Genomic DNA, 21,064 nt, shown 5'->3' with positions numbered 1-21,064 from the left:
ACATCCATTTCTAGTAAAAAACAAAATCAGTTCATACAAACCTCTACTCTGTGGAGGCCCATATTATGATCATATTAGGATCGGACATGGTCGAAAAAAAAACATGTAAAAGGTCCACTATGTGGGATGTTCAACATGAAGTATTTTTGGATAGAGTACCTACCATTATAATATGTTTCGTAGTAAACTTATAAAAAAATACCTATATGAATTTGAGTGAATTCATAAGCCGAAATCCATATTTCATTTTTCCACTAAACGGAGCGTTAATCTCGGAGGTCTGATGAACCCGAGCAATGCTCCGATGCGCTCTGAACCATTTAAACCACTATGACCACTAATTTGGACCACCAAATATTAATATATCCATCGTTTTTTATTGATTACTCACCCGTAACTGGCACCGGGTTTGCTAACCGTATGAGTGCAATATCGTGATGCTGGTTTTTGCTTCTCGGGGCATACTGATTATGGACAACCGTTGATTCAACTTCCACATCTATCGGAGTATCGGAGCAGACGCCATCATCAGCGCAGTCGGGATCAGTCTTCGTGTTCCATTCACCTAATCTTACTCCAGTCCTACATTAAACATAATAATCAAATAATGTAGTTTATCGTAAATGAAGTAGGGTAGGGGAGGAATATCTGTGATATAGGCAATATGGTGACAAAACATTGAAAGAGTTTCATACAGTTACCTATTGAATTTATTGGATATAACTTAGCCAACGTGTAGCCATACGTGCGAAAGAGATTCCGAGGCTTTCCAGAAGTTTCTGCTAGCGACTCTCACATTGCCAGCAAAGTCATAGTTGACAGAGAAACTTTATGTTCGTGTTTTGAGTGCACCTACTGTGATTCACTTATAAAAACGACATAAATAAAGGTAAAGTTATGGTTTTTTGGCCGATTTTTTGAATAATAAAATGCCTAATTCTTGACAAATTTGAGATCACAGAGATTATCAATATAATTTTTTATCGTAAATATTTCACTATAATAATGTCGATATAAATTATACTGATGGTTTTATAAATGCGTTTAAAAATTAATAAATGTAAAAAATCTTAACACCACTGCACATTTCGCGACCCGAGAACTACAGGGTTCTAAGTGAACAACTGCAGCAAAAAAGTTATGGGCTGTTGAAGTTTTGAACGCTTGTATTTTGTTAATTGTGAATGTTTTCAATTATTTTTTTGATTGAATATATCAATAATGGTACTGCAATGTTGTAACTATCAATAAAACTACTTTAAAATTAGTTTTTAATGGTTAATTTTATATATCATAAATTCAGTTAGAACTTTGTCCACCTGAAACTCAAACAACTCGCCTTTACTACAAGGTTCTAACTGAAATTTGTATGGAAATCCTGGTGATTCAGGACAGATAGTTTCACTTTTCATGTTAAAATAAATAAAATTCTTGAAAGTTATCTATTATAATATTTTTTTCGGAGAAAATGTATGAAAATTGTTGAAATTCGGGAAAACTTAAATATCTTTTTGTAATTTTTGTTTAATATAAATGTAAAATGAAAATTATGTTGAAAATATAATTTAATAAAAATACAAAACTATTGTTGATGCAACAAGCCCAATGTTTATTTTTCAATTTCATTTAGCTTGTTGTCTTTATCTACATCATATACATTTATTGTAATTGTATATACAAGATTGTTGTTACTAATGGCTGAGGGAATGTTGTGTAAAAAATTCTTCTATTAAATTATTTGCCTCAGTTTTAGAATAAACTTCAAACCAGCAAGAGGCATATCTTTCAGTTCCATCATAACATCATAATGATATTGTATAATTATTAATACACTAAATCTCTATAGTGTAGGAATTCTCAGGAATAGGGATTTAGAATACAACATAATCATTTCTTCATCTCATCTACTGAGATTTGAAACATCTCAAACATTTATATCACTTACAGGAAGACTTATAACCTAAAACATTAAATCAATGAATGAAATAGCTTTAAAATACTCTCAATATTTACACATTACATATGATATGTAACTATAACGTAGTTTGTAACGAAAATTTAAAAAATAACGATAATATAATTAAACCCTACTTACGTTTCATAATATTATTATTCATCTATTACTGAGTTCACAATTTACTGTTGATATTAAATATCACGAAATATTTTTTGAGGTTATGTATCTCGAAGCTATACTAGTTTATGTAAATACTCGTGGTTTATTGTTTAATATACTGCATTAAGTCTTAATAATAAATTTAAAATACAAAACAACAAGATTTTACTCTTCATATTGCTATTTACACCATTTAATCAACTTTAAATGTATTCACAACCACGAAATGTCAAAGCAGATAGAACTTTGTAGAACGACGGATCTTTTTAGATTATGATAGAACTCTGTAGTACCACAGATATATTGTAAAGTGCACATAGAACTCGGTAGTATTGGGGTTTAATGAAAAAATATAAGAAATATTGACCTCATATTGATATAGTATGTAGATAATATGACTTGGAAGACTGCCTCATTATTACTTTAGTTTGGCCAAAAATCGACACTTAGAACCTTGTAGTTCTCGGGTCGCGATTTATGTACTGAAATATGATTATATTCTAAAACATTAGATCGAGAGGCTTAATAAAATACTATTTTATGTAATAAAAATGCTGTATGCAGTCATCAAATGTTTAAAATACATATAAAGGATAATAAGGCTTCAAAATTATATGAATAGATTATCTACAACGTTTAAGGTATGTCCAGGATCATGGTTTGAAAATAGAAAAAAAGCTCCATTTTCACCCACGCTGAGCACGTCCGCTCTTAAGAAGGTAATAATGACACATTGTGTATACCACTTTATAGTAGAGTTAATGAGAGTATTTTTAAAATTGGTGTTTTTGTTCCCTGGTCCATTTTTTTATCACCAACTTACCTGTTGTTAATTATTTTTTATGTTCTTGTTCCTCCAGAAGCCACGAGTTTGATTAAATCAGACTCAAAGTGTCGTCAGTATGCTGCAAAATGTTATGGCCAAAGATTCCAGTGCTAAATGTTTGACCCCGATACCAGAAAATCAGGTCATATCTTCGGTTAAGAAAAAAAGTAAGACTGGAAAGGGTAAAGGTACCTACATGGAAGAGCAATGTACAAACTAGGATTGCTGATAATGATTGCGAGTGTGGCGTTTGCTGTAAAATCTATTCTGACGATATCCATGCCAGAAATGGATTCAGTGCTCCTTCTGCATTGTGCCATATCCACAAAACGTGCTGATTTTCTTTAGGAATTGACGTGGAAGAAGAAGAAGAATTGTATTTCCAATGCCAATTTTGAAAACATATGAAAGTAATAATATTCTTCCTGGCACTTGAACCAAATGGGAAATGACATTGATTTGTGTATATTAATAAAACTTTAAAATTTCTTACAATCTCCAGTCACTGGGAATGTCTGGTCCACGAACGCAATGAGCTGCTGTAAGGACATATCGCGAAGAAATCAACACTCCTCCACAGTAGAATCCTTTGCCATTTGCTGAAAATAACCGAATTTCATAATTAGTCAACAAAAATGTGTTAAAGAATAAAGTAACATGTTATAGAAATTTTAACTCTGGTTGAGCCAAATTGTGGTCGCATTCATAGTCCCCTCTACTCAAATCTACTTAGTCTCTAATTAGTCCCCTCTACTCAAATCCCCTTATGTATTATTGTTATACTGCCCTTCTAAGGAAGAAGGCAGTAACTCGCAAAATTTGTGAAATTGAGTTATGAATGCCATCCGTTAGGTAATTTTGAAAGCTATATATTCTGCTCACTTTAAAATCAGTATTGTCACTAAAATACCGTTAAAATCCTTACTGAAAAAATAGATATCTTCTAAAATAATACATTTTTTTCTGCCTGTTTATTATTACTTTGTTTGTATTTTAACATCCAACTAATAAAAATTACTACCGTTTTTTTATTAATTCACAGTAATAAAGTTTGAGAAAAAACACATTATGTTATTTATCTCGAAAGTGTGTGAGAGTCAATTACTGACTTCTTCCTTAGAAGGGCAGTATAATACCAGGTTGTGAGCAATTACTGGTCAGGAATCGACCATAATTTCGAAGGACATTCAGTTAGCTCAAATAATTTGCAGCAAGCGGACATGGGCAAGTTGTTATAATTCACCTTCGCTCTCTACGTACAGCGTGACTCAAAATTTAACTCAAAACATATCTGTTCGCCCTTCGTTGCACTAAGTCTGTTACGGTTTGAGTGAACGTCGCATTCTCATCAATCATACAACTCACATATCATCCATAAACAGTGTATCGTCAAGTGCCGCGCACCAGGTAACCCAAACAAACAATACCGCGCGAGTGACAGTTCAACCAGACCACGGAACCATCATAAATCATTATAAAGGTCAGTGTCTGGTATTCTGTTAAATTGCCTTCACCCCTAGATCCGGAATCTACATCACCTTCAAATTATACAGTCCACTGCAAAAAGCGCCACCAAACTTAATTATCTTAGCATTTTTGTATCATTCCTGCATCCTACCAATAAGACGTCGGTCGTTGGAGCCAAAGCTTACGTTATGTTACGTTCTTAAACCTTGTGAATTCGTGATTCGTTGAATAAAAAATAGTTTATATCTTTCATATCCTTTGTCTCATTACTGAGGGTGGTGATCACTGAAATCATACGAGTTGCCAATAATGGTCCTTCCATCTCAAGCGATTCATGCACTGAACTTTTCTTCAGTTACTGTTAATTCAGTCGCTTTCTTGACGTAGTCACTCTATCTGTAAAGCACACGCCCTCGCATGGTCCTCCCTTAAATGCCACTAGAAATTACTCTTCTCTCCAGGTTGCTTGGATATTTTCTTATAACATACCAAGCTCTTACAGTACAGAGACAGTTGTATGCCTGACAATTCATAGCATGCGGAGTATCCACCACCAGCATCACATCTCGAACGCGTCGATTCTCTTTTAATAAGACTCTGAACGTCCAAGTTTCAACACCGTATGGGAAGATTGAAATTATTATTAGTCTTTTTTAGTGGTTTTGTGACATTGTCTTGGTAAAACGATTCATAGCGTTTCATGCTTGGGCATCTCACTTCTTCGCCTAATTTCCTTCTCGCAGCTACCAGAGCCATTAAGGTTTGAGCCAAGGTAAATGAAATTGGTCACACGTCCCAATTATTGGTTTAGTCTACCAGGAGAACAAGCTTGTCATTTTCGATCGCCAATCATTAACTCAAATTCGTTAGTGACACCGATAATAAGACCGAATTCAGCGCTTGCTTTTTCAATCCGCTCAAGAAGATTGCACATCTTATTTTTGGTAATTGCAATACAAATAGTATCACCCGCATATTGGAAATTAGCGAAAATTTAAACTGATGAAAGGATTTTTTTGCTCAGAAACGCCATTGATTGAAGAAAAATAAGATAATAGGAAAACCTTTTTTTTTAGAATTATTAATAACCATGTCCTTGATTTTTCGTACACGGTGGTTGTTAGTAATTTTGAATAATCACAAACACCCAGGCTTTGAGAAAAAACATATGAATCGAACCCAGAACTCTTGTGTGGAAGGCCAACGCCTTACGCACTGCACCACGAGAGCCGCCTTAAGGAATATATTTTACTTGTGAACCATTTAACACGTCATTGATTACCAATTTTGGAATGACCTGACATGGAATTATTGAAAGGAAAATAATATTATGAAACCTACGTTTTGTGTACTCCAACAGCGCCATCCAAGGGAACTCGCCGATGTCTGTGGCTTCTCCTCCATATACCTTGTTTTGGGAGTCATCTCCACAGATTGTAGTATCAGGAATATTAGGATTTGGTGCTACAGGCCTAGATGAGGTCTCGGCCCCTGCAGGAGTTCCCCCATCTCCACCGCCGCCGCTGTTCAAACCAGTTGAGCCATCGAGCGGACAGCAAACCTATAAAGATTTTATAAGAATACTAACTAAATAACATTTTGAACATATTTGAATTACAAACAATGTTGATAGCGGCGAGCAACCTTGCCATGTTAGTCACGAGTTTTATTCAATTCAATTCAATTTTTAGCATGGATGCATGCTTTTGTCTTGACTTCCTGGGCGGATTCGTTACAAAAAATCGCACAGGCGTAACGAAAAATAAAGTCACAAAAGTATCGCGGCCGCTAGAGACTACAATCGGCCGCCAACGGCGCTTAGAGAATGACATGTAAACCCGCGCCCCGCAATTTATTTTATTTTCTTTCGAATTTGGACAACCAGTATTCAGAGAATCAGTAGGCATAGCATGTATCCATGTTTAATAATTTTAGCCGTCAGGGTTTAATTTTTCTTAAAACCCGCATCATTTTATGAATATATATATATATGTTTTTTTTCATTTTACCACCTACTTTAATTTTCAATTTTACCGTGTGTTTTTTAACATATTGTGGATATTACAAATTATAAGTTTAAGACGTTCACGACATGACATGAAGCATTATTATAAAGAAGAAGAAAAGTAATAAAAGCAATAAAAATTAAAATATAAAAAGAGAACATAATACCTATAAACTTACAAAAGCAGTGAAAATATAATTCGCACCCGGAGAATATAGTGGTCCTTAAACGGAAACTTGTCATTTTTGAGTCAAGTATGTAGAAATTTTCCAAGATATCATTTCTAACCGCACAAATAGCGGCATAATTCTTAAAAATATAATGATGGCCTTAAAAACATTTTTGTCATTATCATATTATAACATTTTACTTGAATTAAAGCAGAAATAGTGGCACAATGATCATTGTGCCATTGTTATTGCGGATAACATTCAAAATGACATACTCAAGTGTGCCAACTTCACGCTATTATAAAGTAATTAAAAAAAAACTGATTTAACACAGCAAAATAAAATATTCAAACTGCTCTCCTGCAAAAACAAGTTTTTCTAGTTGTGCCACTATTATTCCACAGGTGCAAATAATACATCTATAGAAGTTCAAAGAAGTACATCGAGGTTGCTAAGGAGACCCTATTTTAAGAACTTATAAAATAGCGTCCACCTAAACTCACCTCACACAAGTGGAATATATCAACACTCGAAGCAATTTGTTTGAACATATCTCTTTCCTTCGTTTTTTTTCTGTGCATTAATTAGTCAGATTTACATAAAATTTACATGCTATGCATCAGGGCCTGAGAAAAGGAATTGAATCTGTATTTTTCATTATAATCATATTCCATTACAATCATATTTAGATTATTTACCTTTGGTTGATTTCCTGCGTATCCGCACTGCGACCTCCTTAAGTGGGTGGTGGCTTCTGGAGTGATGGGCCGCTGCATGATTAGGTTGTACAGCGCTGGACAACCTCCTAGGGCCACGCACCTTCCTTGCTGTCCGCGTGGGGACCTACATGGTGTGTCATCTTGGCCTTCATCCCAGTTACCTTCTGAAATTTCAATGTATGATATTAGCAACAAAATGTGCATGTTGGGCATAATCGATAAAGACCACAAAAGAAGCTAATGAATAACGAAGCAAACAGAAGTAGGGGATGGGAGGATGTTACCAAGCTGATGATAATGGGCCGAACATGTCACTTGGTGAGTGGAAAACTGATAAAATTCGTGAAACCCAAGGAGTAAAAAATGAGGCAGGATGACATGAAACCTTCTAGATCGACGAAGAGCGTATTGCCATTTTAATAATAAATACAAAAAAAATGCTAGGGATACCATATCCTCAATATGTGCATTTTATATTCAAGCGAATCCCTGATGAAGCAAGCATTACTGCGAGCATTTATTATTATTTTATCATTGTATGTGTATTTAAAAATATTTCAAAATATTACAAAGGGTCTGAATTTTAAAAATGGCGGCACTGTCCATTGCCAAAAGTCATGTTATCATAGTCTTGTTGTTTTTTCAAGCTATCCACATAATGAATTCATAATATAAATTGATATCTTTTTGGTTTGGTTTCTTGCCATTTTAACCTTAGACCCCTCGCACACTATGACGGCCAGTCAGTGTGACATGTAGCATAACCATGAAAGTGGACTGGTTATAAATAGAATAGTCAAGATATAGTGAAAATAATAAGCTGAGGTAAGAAGAAGATGCAACACGTCATGGAAGTAGCATGAGGTCGTCCGGAGGTAAGACGGGATGCGTAAAAACGTCTGGTGGTTAGTTTACTCACCATCAATTACAACTAGCCGTTATAGTGAGATAAAGTTTTAATTTTCTACTACTTATATTGATTTCATTATGACTACTAAATGTCTACTTTGGTCGTGATAAAAATCAACAGATTAAAACGTTCAATAATAGTGTACGTTGTCGGTTCAAGTAAAGTACATAAATATTAAAATATGTGAAATAAATTGGTATTACTGAGGTTATCATATAATTATTATTACAGATAGCAAATTAACACATAGTACCTACATAAATAAAGTTAATAACAATATTTTGACGTGTTAGATATTCACGTTTATTTTGTAAGACTCTAGCGTTATCAAAAACCGGTTTTCCCGGAAAGTTTGCGGTATTATACTTTGTTTTTATTTTTGTAGACGTGACATAAACAAATTATTTCAAATGTTGTTGAATAAATCTTTATTTCGAACAATAAGGAAAAACCTCATTCGCTATAATATACAGTTATATCGAATAATATACAGTATAATATTCCATAAAATAATACATTAACTGAAATTTGCATCTTATCATATTTATCAGTTAATATTTATTATGTGTATCAGGTTTTTGTATCATTTCTTTTATGTCGTGCTTATATGCACACACGGTGGCCGCGCGGCTTAAGCGTTGGACTATAACGCCGTGGGTCCCAGGTTTGAATCCTGGGTCTGGCAAGTACACATATTGTTTTTCAATTTGTGTCTGTCAGGGTATGGACCTAATAGGTTTTACAAGGGGCTGACATCCATTTCTCGTAAAAAAACAAAATCTGTTAACACAAACCTCTACTCTGTGGAGGCCCATATGATCATATTAGGATCGGACATGGTCGAAAGAAAAATATTGTTACTATTGTGATATTATGGCCTGGCTTAATAATTGGTTTACCTAAATAAATGAAATTTTATTTTATTTAATCAAAATTTCTCTCCCTTTCGGGACATTAATTCAAAATATATCGATAGAGGCATCAGCCGACTAGACGCAACTCGCAAAGTTGCTACTATAAAGTATCTACAAAGATAACCTTAAAAAAAAGCGTCACTCCAGAAGGACCGTGCGAGAATACGCCATTTTTATTATTAACCCATAAATAAACTGGTGTTTAATTATTGTAATCCAATAATGTTTAGCATACATAATTTTGAAAACACTGAGAAAATATATTAAAACCAATTTAAAAAATTCTTTTTGAAAAAATTAAGACCCCGCAGGAATCGTACGTGCATCTCACAAACAAAAACTCTTGGAGTGATCCGTGACGTCGGTTAGTAATTAAAGTAATACTTACTTTAATTTAAAATACAAAAGTCGATCGCCATACATAATCGAGCATACGTAATTTTGAAAACACTTCTGAGAAAATATGTTACTTATAACAAATAGAAAAAATCTTTTTGAAAAAAGTAAGACACCCTACCCCGCAGGAATCGAACCTGCATCTCTCGGGTATCGCGCCCATGCGCATAGACCACTATGCTAAAATCCAAGTTCAAGTAAGTTACAACAAAAAATCTTGGACTAATCCGTGACGTCGGTTAGTAATTAAAATAGTACCTACTTTAAATTAAAATACAAAAGCCGATCGCCAAATGGTAGCTCAATTTGAGAAGCGCTTCAGTGAGTATTAAAAGGCCAATAGTTAAAATTGGTCGTAATTAAGTATGACTCTTTTAGCATAGTGGATTATGTGCATGGGCGCGATACCCGAGAGATGCAGGTTCGATCCTTACTTTTTTTTCAAAAATATTTTTCCTATTGGTTATAAAATATTTTCTCAGAAGTGTTTTCAAAATTATGTATGTTAAATAATACATTCTGAAATCATGTGAATTATTCTTTGAATAAAAAAAATAGTTAACCAATTATATTTATAAGTGATATTTCTAGAGCAACCTAAAATATAACGATATGTAATATTATTATACTCAAAATTATTGTCTCCACGTGCTAAACGATTTTTTTAAAATACAAACCCACCTCTATCAGAAATCTCGCTCGATCATCTGTTATGTTTTGATAAGTTGACCTAAGGTCTTTAGTTTAAAATACGTATGCTGATTTTTTGAAAATATTTTTTGCGAAGCCCTACTTATTATTAAAATCATAAGAAATATGACATAGTATATTTTGTCATGTCGGCTATTTAAACTTTTAAATACATTATCTCTACTGGATACTCACTGACAATTTTTCAAAACGAATTAATCCAGTGTTACTGTCATTGGTTACCAATTAAATTAAACATGAATGAAACTTTTTTTTATTAATGGAGTGAGTTACTATTAATATTTCATGAGAGTGAAACAAAACAATAAAACAGTGCAACGTACTGTCCAACAAGAACTTCTTGGCTACGTGTTAAAACTGTGAACTAACTAACAGGGTTTTTTCTTGTGCCTAAATCTTCTTGTTGGACAGTATGTTATAGTTAAAATATTTTTCCATTAAAATATATTTAAAATTGGTCACGTCTTGTGTAAACATTATTTTCAGCTTTTAGTATATTATATAGGTACCAATATTTTCAATAAAAAACTATGCTCGTTTATAATACTTAAATGTTTTATTAAAGCTACAGACTAGAATAATAACAGTAATTGTGATAGTTAGTACAATTTGTATTCGTGAAAAAGGTTCCACTTTATGGAAATGATATTGACTATGTTGTATTCCATTAAAAAAAATCCTTCTCCATTGTCTATCTCTATGGGACGTCCGTCAATTAAATACGAAAACAACGTCATAGACTTCTGTCCCGCAGACCCTAATGCCAAGTATCGTATGGCTGACAATAAAACTGAACGGACAGTAGTCAGTAAAACAGGTATACTGCATAACAATTAAGTGAGTTAACACACTTAGCCAACAAAGAAGTTGAAGAAGTCAGTTTGCATAATTACTCTTCAAGACGGGTTTCAAGAATGTACCTAGAGCGTCAATCTGTCAGTGATTCCCAACCAAGATTTCACAAGAATTCATAAAACGTTGCGATTTTTTAAAAAAAAAATATTTGCTTATAATGTAAGAAAAAACATGGATTTACTGGCAGCAATAGTGAGTATTTTAAACAATCGTGACAATAACTGTTTACATGTAAAAGTGATGACTGTCTCTCCAATTCATTCATAAAGAGTGAGCGAGACGCGATGTTGTCATTTGATGGTACTATTTCGTACTATTTTACAGGTAGTGAAAATCGGTCAAACTGAAAATTCGTTCGTAGTTCGTTTTTTCCGGCAGGTTCGTCACTATCATTCTACTGCGCCGGCGCAAATCGAACAAATCATACTGTCGCATGAAAATTCAGAAGCTTCCAAACTTTTTTTGATTAGTGCATGCAAACTTGCCAACTGCAGGATAATACATGTTTACCCATACATTTTCTTGGTATGTCCGCGATAATACTTACTTTACTGTCAACAGTAAATCCATGCGCGTGTAAACGGGGTATAAAGCAGTAAAACAGGGACGTGGCAAACAAAACAGTTTTAATTATAATATAATTAACAGATACCTATATTTCATAAAATAAACTCTCTTTATTAAACATTCATTCATGAATGCTCCCATGTTACATTGCTACTTATTCATAATATATCAATTTAATATACTTTATATTATTATGTAAAAGGTGTAACAATATTTTGATGACAATAAAATAATTGTATCAACTTTTCTTTGACTTCTGTCATATTTTAAAAAATGTTTTCATGTGGGGGGGGGGGGCAGCAATTTTGAGTTGGCACTCAGGCGGCAGCCACCTTTGGCGTGTTCCTGTAGTGAAATATATTAAATGTGTAGCTTGGTCGAATATATGTTGCGATATTGATAAAAGTATAAATAGTTATAATTGAAACTTTTTTCATTTCGCGAAGATTGTATTTTTAGTTATAATCAACTATTGATCATGAAAATAATATCGACTGTGTTTAGGAAAAAGGGCGTAACCGCCGATTTTTCGAAAAATGCTTTATTATATATTAATGTATACAACTAAATACACGTTCTGTAAAAAGGAAGTAAGCCGCAAATGCCGAATTGTTACATAAATTCAGGTTTAAATTGAGCTCTAATTCAATTTTAATTTAATTACAGCATTTACTGTCAATTTTAATGGTTTTTCTGAAGTTACTTTTTTAATTATTATTAGATCGAAAAGATATTACACCAAATCATCAATCATCATGCACTCAATGTCTGTGTCTATTTTTTTTTAAATTTTGAACCAAATTCATTCAAAAAACGTTTTTTGCCTCTCCTGTGAAATTTGTTCTGTGAGGTTTACGCCCTTTTTCCTAAACACGGTCGATATATAATTCTTCTACAAATATTTAAGTTTATTTCATATTTCTCCACACTTGAGAATTGTACCATCTTACAGCCACACCCATTAGATAACCAACTTTCCTCATTCTTGTGTCTCTTGTGTGACACTAAAATTTAATAGTAAGGCCATCCGCTCACGCAGAAACTAAAATCTGACGAATTAGTTAGTGATGGAACTCATAAACTGGCCAGTGACTGATGCTTCGCACACGGCATTACTGAAACCTAATAATCTCATAACCTCAAACTCTGTCAAACCCATTGTCTTTCCTACCTCATTCTAAGCCTTTTCCGTAATATCTATAGTGAAATATTCTGGCAACTGGAATATTCTGGTATTTCTCAACATCTGCCACATATTCTTAAACCTAAAATCGGTTCGCCCATATTTAACTTTTAATTTGTTAACTATTAATCTACTGATATTGGCACCACTGTATGTGTGACTGGAAACTGAGAGACTGGGAGACCAGCATGTCTAGCGTCTCTTCGGTTTCAGTCGAGGACGATTTGAAACTGAGAGATTCCAGTCTTGTCGTCAGCGAGCCGCCATTGAAATACATTAGCTAGATACTGGAGTTTCACTCTCATCTTTTTTGAGTGAGTTTCACGTGAGCGGATGGCCTTATGGTCGATATTTTGAGTCTGCTTAAGATCGGTACTTTGCCTACGTATTACTGTCCATTACTTTTGTAGAAACATGTAACCTAGATGTCTTTGCACAAGAATGATAACTAAAACTGCACTCATGAATATTTCGTAGTACTTCTTTTGTCATTCTTCGCTCCAATGCTGTATTAAATACTTTTAATTACACACCTACAACTCTCAACATATTATACAGTATATTTTGTATTTTACCCATCTGATCTTAATATCCATCAGCTAAGTATGGACTTTCCAAGATGTTTTTGAAATGTTTCAATGGAGCGGCCAAAAAAGATTGGAAATCACTGCGTGTGTATAGTCTCAGACAAGTTGTCCTTGCCCTGGCATTAATCGGAAGCGATAAATGTTTACATCGAATCCGTTTCAATGCCAATTTTGCTTGCAACAACAATACTGTATATAAATTCAAATAACAGATGATTCGATTTATTTTAGATAGATTTAACATTTAAAAAATATAAGGGCTAATAATTATTGTAGGGTACAACTAGTGTACAACACCCATGATGACCGCGCGGCTTAAGCGTTGGCCTCGCATCCTGGGTCTGACAAGTATACATATTGTTTTCAATTTGTCTATAAGTCAGAGTATGGACCTAACAGGTTGATCAAGTGGCTGACATCCATTTCTCGTAAAAACGAAATATGTCAATACAAATCTCCACCCTGTGGAAGCCCGTTTGATCCTATTAGGATCGAACATGGTCGAAAAAAATAAACAACTAGTTTTTTTTAATGACACAAGCAGTGTTTTGTTCACTACACAAAAACATATTATGTTAAGTTGATATGTTAAATTACTACTTATAATCCAAAAATACAATACTGGCTACTACATTTACCCTGGTCAGAGTGTTGAGATTTGACAAACATCTGCAATATTATCCGTAAAACAAATATATATGCAAAACTAGCATTTTTTCTGTGTGAGCTGTAATACAATGTAATAATAACATACTTATTATCATTCGTGACTCTAAATTCTTGATCTAGAACAGGGTTAGCAAACCTTTTTACATACGCGTGCCAAAATTTCCCAAGTATTATTTTTTAATTGTCTGACATACCGAGTAGTTATGGGAGAAAATAGTTTGTTAAAACTCTATTTAAAAATGATGATGTTCTAGATACCGCTCACAGAACAAATAGCTTTATCATTTTTATCGATTACACCATAGATTTTGGCTCACTAATTTTGAAACTGTCTGCCAGAATTACTACTATTAGCTTCACCAAATTTTGTTTCTTATTTGGTGCAGTCATTTTTGTGGATTTAAATAAAAAATATTGTCAATGTATTAATTATTTTGGTTCTTTACGCACAAATTGACATCAGAATCGCTCCGATCAGATGAGGCATTCTCACTACATCTCTACAGTGGTCTCAAGCGTTGTAAATCGATCAAAATTAGAGGTTCGCGGCGCGGCATTCCGCGCCGCCTGATGAGGCTAGTGCGATGATATTACATGTAAAGCATAAAATCTAAAGACCAACTTATGAAATTATATATTCAAATTAAACTTAATACTTATTCTTGAAGAGTATCTTCCTGCTATATGTTATACAATCCGTTCTGTAATTTATTATAATTATAGTTTTTTTTTTCTTCAAATGCGTGACACTGATGACACGCGTGCCATAGGTTTGCCACCACCGATCTAGAATAAATGGTCTGTGTTATAAAGTTCACATCCAAACCATTTAAATATGTCATTTTGACGTAAATTTCCACGTTTTATTAACTTTATTCCAGCTGAATCTATTCTCTACATTACAGTAATTAATTAAGAGCATACTCCAGTGAAACGGCAAATAATTTTCAACAATAGGTGGGACGTAATTTCACGTCAATTTGTTTTGTGATGGCGTCGGAAGAATTAATTCTTAAATCGTGTAAAAATGACTAAAAAATTTTACGTATTTACTCAAAAAACAAAACATATAAATGAATATATTTTTATTATTACTTAAATAACAATAAACATAATATTAAATGGACGTATGTTGAATTTTTATAACAGATTATGTTTTTTTCGTCACACGTCGTTTGCACAATCTGCGCGTCACGTAATCACGATTGTTTTAGACCGTGCCTCAGCTGAAGTGCCTTAATCTATCCACAGTTTATTCAAAGTATCTCATAAATGGCATTTTGTAAAATTATTAATGCAATATTCGATTGCGCCTAACTATTTAAGCATGATTCAGTTTCGTGTTCCCACATGACAGATGAAAAATTATGACCGTTTTCACGTCAAAACTAACCGTTCAATTCATTCTTCAATACCAAAGGTTCGTTCTGTTTTAAATAAGTACTTAATAATTATTCTATTGACATGTTAAAGCACGCAATCACTGTGGTGAATTGACTTTTTTTGTTGTTTTGTATGTAATACTAGTTGCTGATTTGTCAGTACTTCTCTATTTCTAATTTAATAATTCAAATATTACATTATATTTTACCTGTCCATAATATTGTACGAGTATTAACATTGTTTTGTGTGCTCAGTTTTGTTTTATATATTTTCTTTTTCGGATGCATACACCGTTTATAAATAAATATTTAAAAAATACCGCAAGATATTATAAATTGTTTAAATGTGTTTTTGATAATGATTCTAATAATTAGGTTAACCCACATATTTGATGAGTCACACTAAATGTTTATTTACAAATACCGTTAATCCACTTCTACATGAAATACTATCATTTTGGTATGCAGAATGAAGAAATAGACCGATTCGATTTATTTTTTTCAAATCAATAGTGTAGATAACAGTTGGATATAGATGCACCACTCCGCCATTGATATCTGACCACTTTATCTAATGCAGTATTATCGATAAATATATAATACTATAGTAATTTTGATGTATTTTTAGATATAAATAAGGTTGTATGAGGATTGAGGACCCCATGTTAGGAACGCATTAAATTTGTATTAAGAATATACTCTATCTAATAACGTTTTATCAATTTTGGTCTAACAGTTTTTTAGTTATAATCGAATAAAAAATGTAAACGAACATATAAACAAGACACTCTTGATTTACTCAGTAGTCTGTAAATATAGAATAAGTATATATAATAAACAGTGTGATTAAAAGTCCAACTACATAAAAAAAAAGATTCCATCTCTATATATATAAAAATCTCGTGTCACGATGTTTGTGGTCGAACTCCTCCGAAATGGCTCGACCGATTTTTATGAAATTTTTTATGTATATTTTTTAGGTATGAGAATAGGTCAACAAGTATATTTCATACCGCTAGGTGATTAGGGTATCTCTATCCAGAAAATTTTTTCTTTTATTTTTTTGAAAATTTCTTTTTGTATTTTTTTTATTATTTTGCATCAAAAAATACCTATAATCCCAAATTTTCATCCTCCTACCTTTACCCTCCCATTTTTAATCGCGATTTTATTATTTTTGTATGAACAAATTTAACCGTCGTTCGTATTTCAAACAGAACAAAATTATTTATGTTGTTGAATGACAGATGGCGCTACGTCCGAGAAGAATTCAAGAGAAACGTCGCGTCATTTTGACATTTCATTCGGCATATCACAACGCAGTGCGTGCAAAATTTTTTATGATTTATTTTAATTTATCTATTTTGTGTGCGTGTATTACAGTGCACAATGCCAGCAAGACGCAAGGGGGGCCATTTGGGCCGTCGAACGAATAAAACAACAAACATGCGAAATAGTAGAGCAGAAAGAACAGACGAACAAATCCAACAAGATAACAAAAACTTGCGTGTGAGCATATTGCAATTGCGTGCATCTCAATCACAAGAGGCACGAGTTGAACGAAATCAACAACGACAATTGTAACGGAGTCAAGCGCGCCGGTTCGTAGTTAACACATGCAGAGCAAATGACCGACAATGCCAACAAGTACATCGAGCACTTACATCCGCTTCGTTCCTTCGTCTCGCATTCGAGTACGAGCCAGATATTGAATATTCCGGTCATCCGAAAGTGCTGATTGGTGCTATGGACAAAGAATGTCCCCATTGTCATGCTCTCAAATTCAAACATGAGTCAGCCGGGATGTGTTGCGCATCAGGAAAAGTGCAACTACCAGAAATTGAGATACCACCAGAACCATTGAACGGCTTGCTCATCAGCACGGTTCCAGATTCAAACCTGTTCCTGAAGTCCATTCGCACATTCAATTCATACTTCCAAATTACTTCGTTCGGAGCAACAGAAATAGTTCACAATACTGCGGCAAATGGTTAACAATTCCATTCTACGTTCAAAATCAAAGGCCAAGTATACCACAAAGTAGGCTCATTGCTGCCAATGCCAAACGAACCACATAAATTTTTACAAATCTACTTCATGGACGGTGAGGACATCAATCGTGTGGATGCACGTTGCGGCTACAATAACCTCAATTCGCCTAATTCCAGGTGCATCGTCAGCAAACTGGACGCCCTATTGAATGAGCACAATGAATTATTGAAATTCTTCAAAGCACACATGCACGAATTGCAAAGTGATAATCACGCTATTGTCATCAATCCTGATAAAACACCAGCTGGAGAGCACGTGCGTCGATTCAATGCGCCTGTTGTTGACGACATTGCTGGAATCATGGTTGGCGACCGCACATCGACGCGAGAAATCGTGATTCGAAGAAGAAACAATAATCTGGAGTTCATCGCTGACACACACCGTTCATACGACGCTCTCCAATATCCACTAATTTTCTGGAAGGGACAAGACGGATATTGCATAAACATTAAACAACGAGATCCTGTCACAGGTAATTCATTCATTATGAACATCATTACTCATTTTGAATTAAGAAAATGAATGGTTGATGTTTTTTTGTTTTTATCGGCGGTCATCGTCTACAGCGCTCTATTCCTCTTTCTGTCATATATCCTATCCCCACACACTTACGATACATTCGTTTTTTTTTATTTAACAACCAAAATATTCACTAGAAATAATTTATATGGCAGAACAACGTTTGCCGGGTCAGCTAGTAATATATAATATTATCTTAAATGATATAAATATAGTAGCAATATCAGAACAAAAGGCATTTCCCGCACTGCAAAGGTCTGACAAAAAAATGTAGATACGAAAAGGAAAGAACTAGATCAAATTGATAAAAATTGGAAAAGCCTAAAGGCTGAAAAAAATAAGCTAATAAAAATATACAAGACAATTGAAATTTTACATCTCCGTATATCAACCTGATAAGTCTTGTCTTAAGGGCACACATGCTTACCTAGAGTTTCTGTTTTTTCATTTAAAGTTGAACTATGACATTGAATACTAGGTATGATTTTTAAAGTGAAAGTGATATTATGTTACATCTCTTTTACGCATGCTAATATGATTAAAAAGTTTTTCTTTCTCTTTCTGTCACATTCGAATTTGATTACCAAAGTTTAAACATTTACTATGCGTATTAGCTGACGTGCTTCGTCGTTTACAAATTATAACATGAATTTAAAAAATATATGTATTTATAATATTAAATATATTTTATAATGTACACAGATTTTTTTAACAACTATATTATATATACTTTTATTTATTTGTCGCATATTCAAAATGTTCTTGCTATATTAAAATCTTTTTTTTAGCCGGCCAAGTAAATCCGTATTTTTGGCCATAGACTAATAGAAAAAACTCTCTGCTGTCAGATTATGTTGATAGCAAATTGCAAGATACCTAACGAAGGAATTGTGTTTTATATCAGGAATAAGAAACACTATCTGTAAGTACAATATTATGTTATTTATTACTGTAGTAGTATTCTGTGTGTTTTGCATATATTATTCAAGTGTTAATTTATTGTTTTCTTAGTCTACATTAGTTGCGTGGTTAGTTTAGAGGTTATTGCGAGAATGCCTGTGATTTCATATTTATTTGTTTGATATAATCTAAGGCGTTCTAGTTGTTATTAAACATGTTACCTACCTGATTACTTTATTTTAGTTAATCAATCTTTTTTGATGCTTTGTATTATCACTAATCCGTTTTAATTACCATTCTTCAAACAGTCGCACACTATAAAAGATTAAAAATCACACTATTAACAGTTCATATGTTATGTTTTTTGCAGATGGAGAAAATGTCTACCGAGATCTTTGCTTGTCGACGGTTTCATATGAATAAGATGGAATGAAATAAATCTTTTAATTAATAATGAAATAAATCCAACTTTCGGCGTACGATCCGAACATGGCGTGATTCATATAATATTATTTATGACGTAGACCATCAAGCATATATACCCATTTTATAGATTTAATAGTACAATTACAAAAGGTAAATATAAAGTGACTAATGTTTGTAACCTATAGCTATGTCTATCTCGCATACATATTTAAAAAATAAAACAATTTTATAATTACATTTTTGCACTAAATTTATTATCGATAATGATATAAAAGTTGCTAAATTGATTCATAATATTCTAAAATATAATATAATTTTGCATATCAGTTACTTGTATCATATCAGGTATGTCATTTGGTAGAGCTTACTCTCCAAGTCTTTTCTTTTTCATCCTCAATATCACTTTGATATTAGAAACATTGTCTTTCTAACACCATTTCAAAGACTTTAAGTTTTCTAGATGCTGTATATTAATTCTTCTCTTCGGCTATATCTGCATCTTAGTTGCAGCATATGGATACAATGCGGCGCCTCCAAGAATCTCTGTCACTCTAGTTTTTTTGCATCGTTCCAGGTCATACTAGCAGCCCGTAACTCCGCCAGATATGCTATATAGATAGTATTTAGCGGCCATCCAGGACGCCGGAATCCGGTTGGCTTGAAGAACAGGCAAACCAGATTGGGATTCTCTTCAGGCACTCGCAGCACGTGGCCGGGCCAGGTACAAAGTTGCGTATTCACTCTCAACGTGATGCGAGGCTATTTGGTGCGTTCTTTTATCTCCCGTTACTTCTAAAATTACCGCACACCCAGTATCCGTCGTAAACATCTGTTCTCGAAGCTCAGTATACGGTTGCTCGGAGCCTTTGTAAGGTGCCATGACATAAAAACTAGTAAGATATTTAAAATAGCTGCTAGAATGAATACATTGTTGAAAGGAAATGAAAACTGATAATATGATATATCAATTAATTTGTCCATCTGAAGTTGTAGATATCAGTTAATAATTATGTGTTATACCAGTAATTAAATGCTGACTTCAAATGAAAATTGACTATTAAATATTGAAATAATATATTACCAGTTTTGATTTTTTTAAGTACTATACTATATCCATGGTTCATATTACAATGTCATAGTAAAACTTAGAAGAATAAAATATGTCGTAAGACGAAATCAATCTTGGGGTTTTAATATAAGTTAAATAAATAGTACACAGCTAATTTGTTATTACTTTGAATACATGCCATGTCTTTACATCAATAAAAAACAGAAAAACAATTTAATAATGTATAAATATTTATATAAGACTTAACAACGTCTAGTTAGACATCTAGTTAGACACGATGACCTCCATTTAATTTCCTCTTATTTTAAAATTCACCAAGATATATCCTAATAAGTAGGTAAGTATATTACATTTGTACATATAATAAGTAAATCAAGTACTTAACATAAATAATTATACTGTAAAATTAAATTACAATTGAAGCAGTATATATGGACCCCACAGAGTAATTAACAATATAATAATTTATATAATTATATCGGGTATATACTATATTGACACATTTTAATGAAGTCTATTTTTCTTGGTACCTACGTTCAATGATAAATGTTGTTTTATATTGTAACATAAACAATGGTAATATGCATTGATCTTTCTGATTTTTAAACTGTGATATCTATT

General features: G+C 33.2%; 1 protein-coding gene and 1 long non-coding RNA gene across 2 annotated transcripts in view; one reads left to right on the top strand and one right to left on the bottom strand.

The window, feature by feature from the left end:
- LOC147071551 (transmembrane protease serine 9-like) overlaps positions 1-21,064 on the bottom strand; it is a 66,797-nt gene that overhangs the window by 22,804 nt on the left and 22,929 nt on the right. Inside the window, exons 2-5 of the mRNA XM_085947968.1 lie at positions 7,283-7,467; positions 5,751-5,970; positions 3,436-3,541; positions 392-582 (exon numbers count right to left, since the gene is read on the bottom strand). Of these exons, the coding sequence (XP_085804094.1) occupies positions 392-582; positions 3,436-3,541; positions 5,751-5,970; positions 7,283-7,467 (702 nt within the window). The remainder of the gene's footprint in view (positions 1-391; positions 583-3,435; positions 3,542-5,750; positions 5,971-7,282; positions 7,468-21,064) is intronic.
- LOC147071552 (uncharacterized) lies at positions 18,885-20,635 on the top strand. The gene is made up of 3 exons (XR_015070836.1): positions 18,885-18,970; positions 19,319-19,524; positions 19,949-20,635. It is a non-coding gene; the product is annotated as an uncharacterized LOC147071552 (long non-coding RNA).

This window comes from Rhyacophila brunnea, unplaced genomic scaffold (genome assembly GCF_057557595.1).
Source record: "Rhyacophila brunnea isolate RB1 unplaced genomic scaffold, BYU_Rbru_1.0 scaffold_20, whole genome shotgun sequence".
NCBI classification, from domain to species: Eukaryota; Metazoa; Arthropoda; class Insecta; order Trichoptera; family Rhyacophilidae; genus Rhyacophila; species Rhyacophila brunnea.
This window is presented reverse-complemented; position numbering and strand designations above follow the sequence as displayed.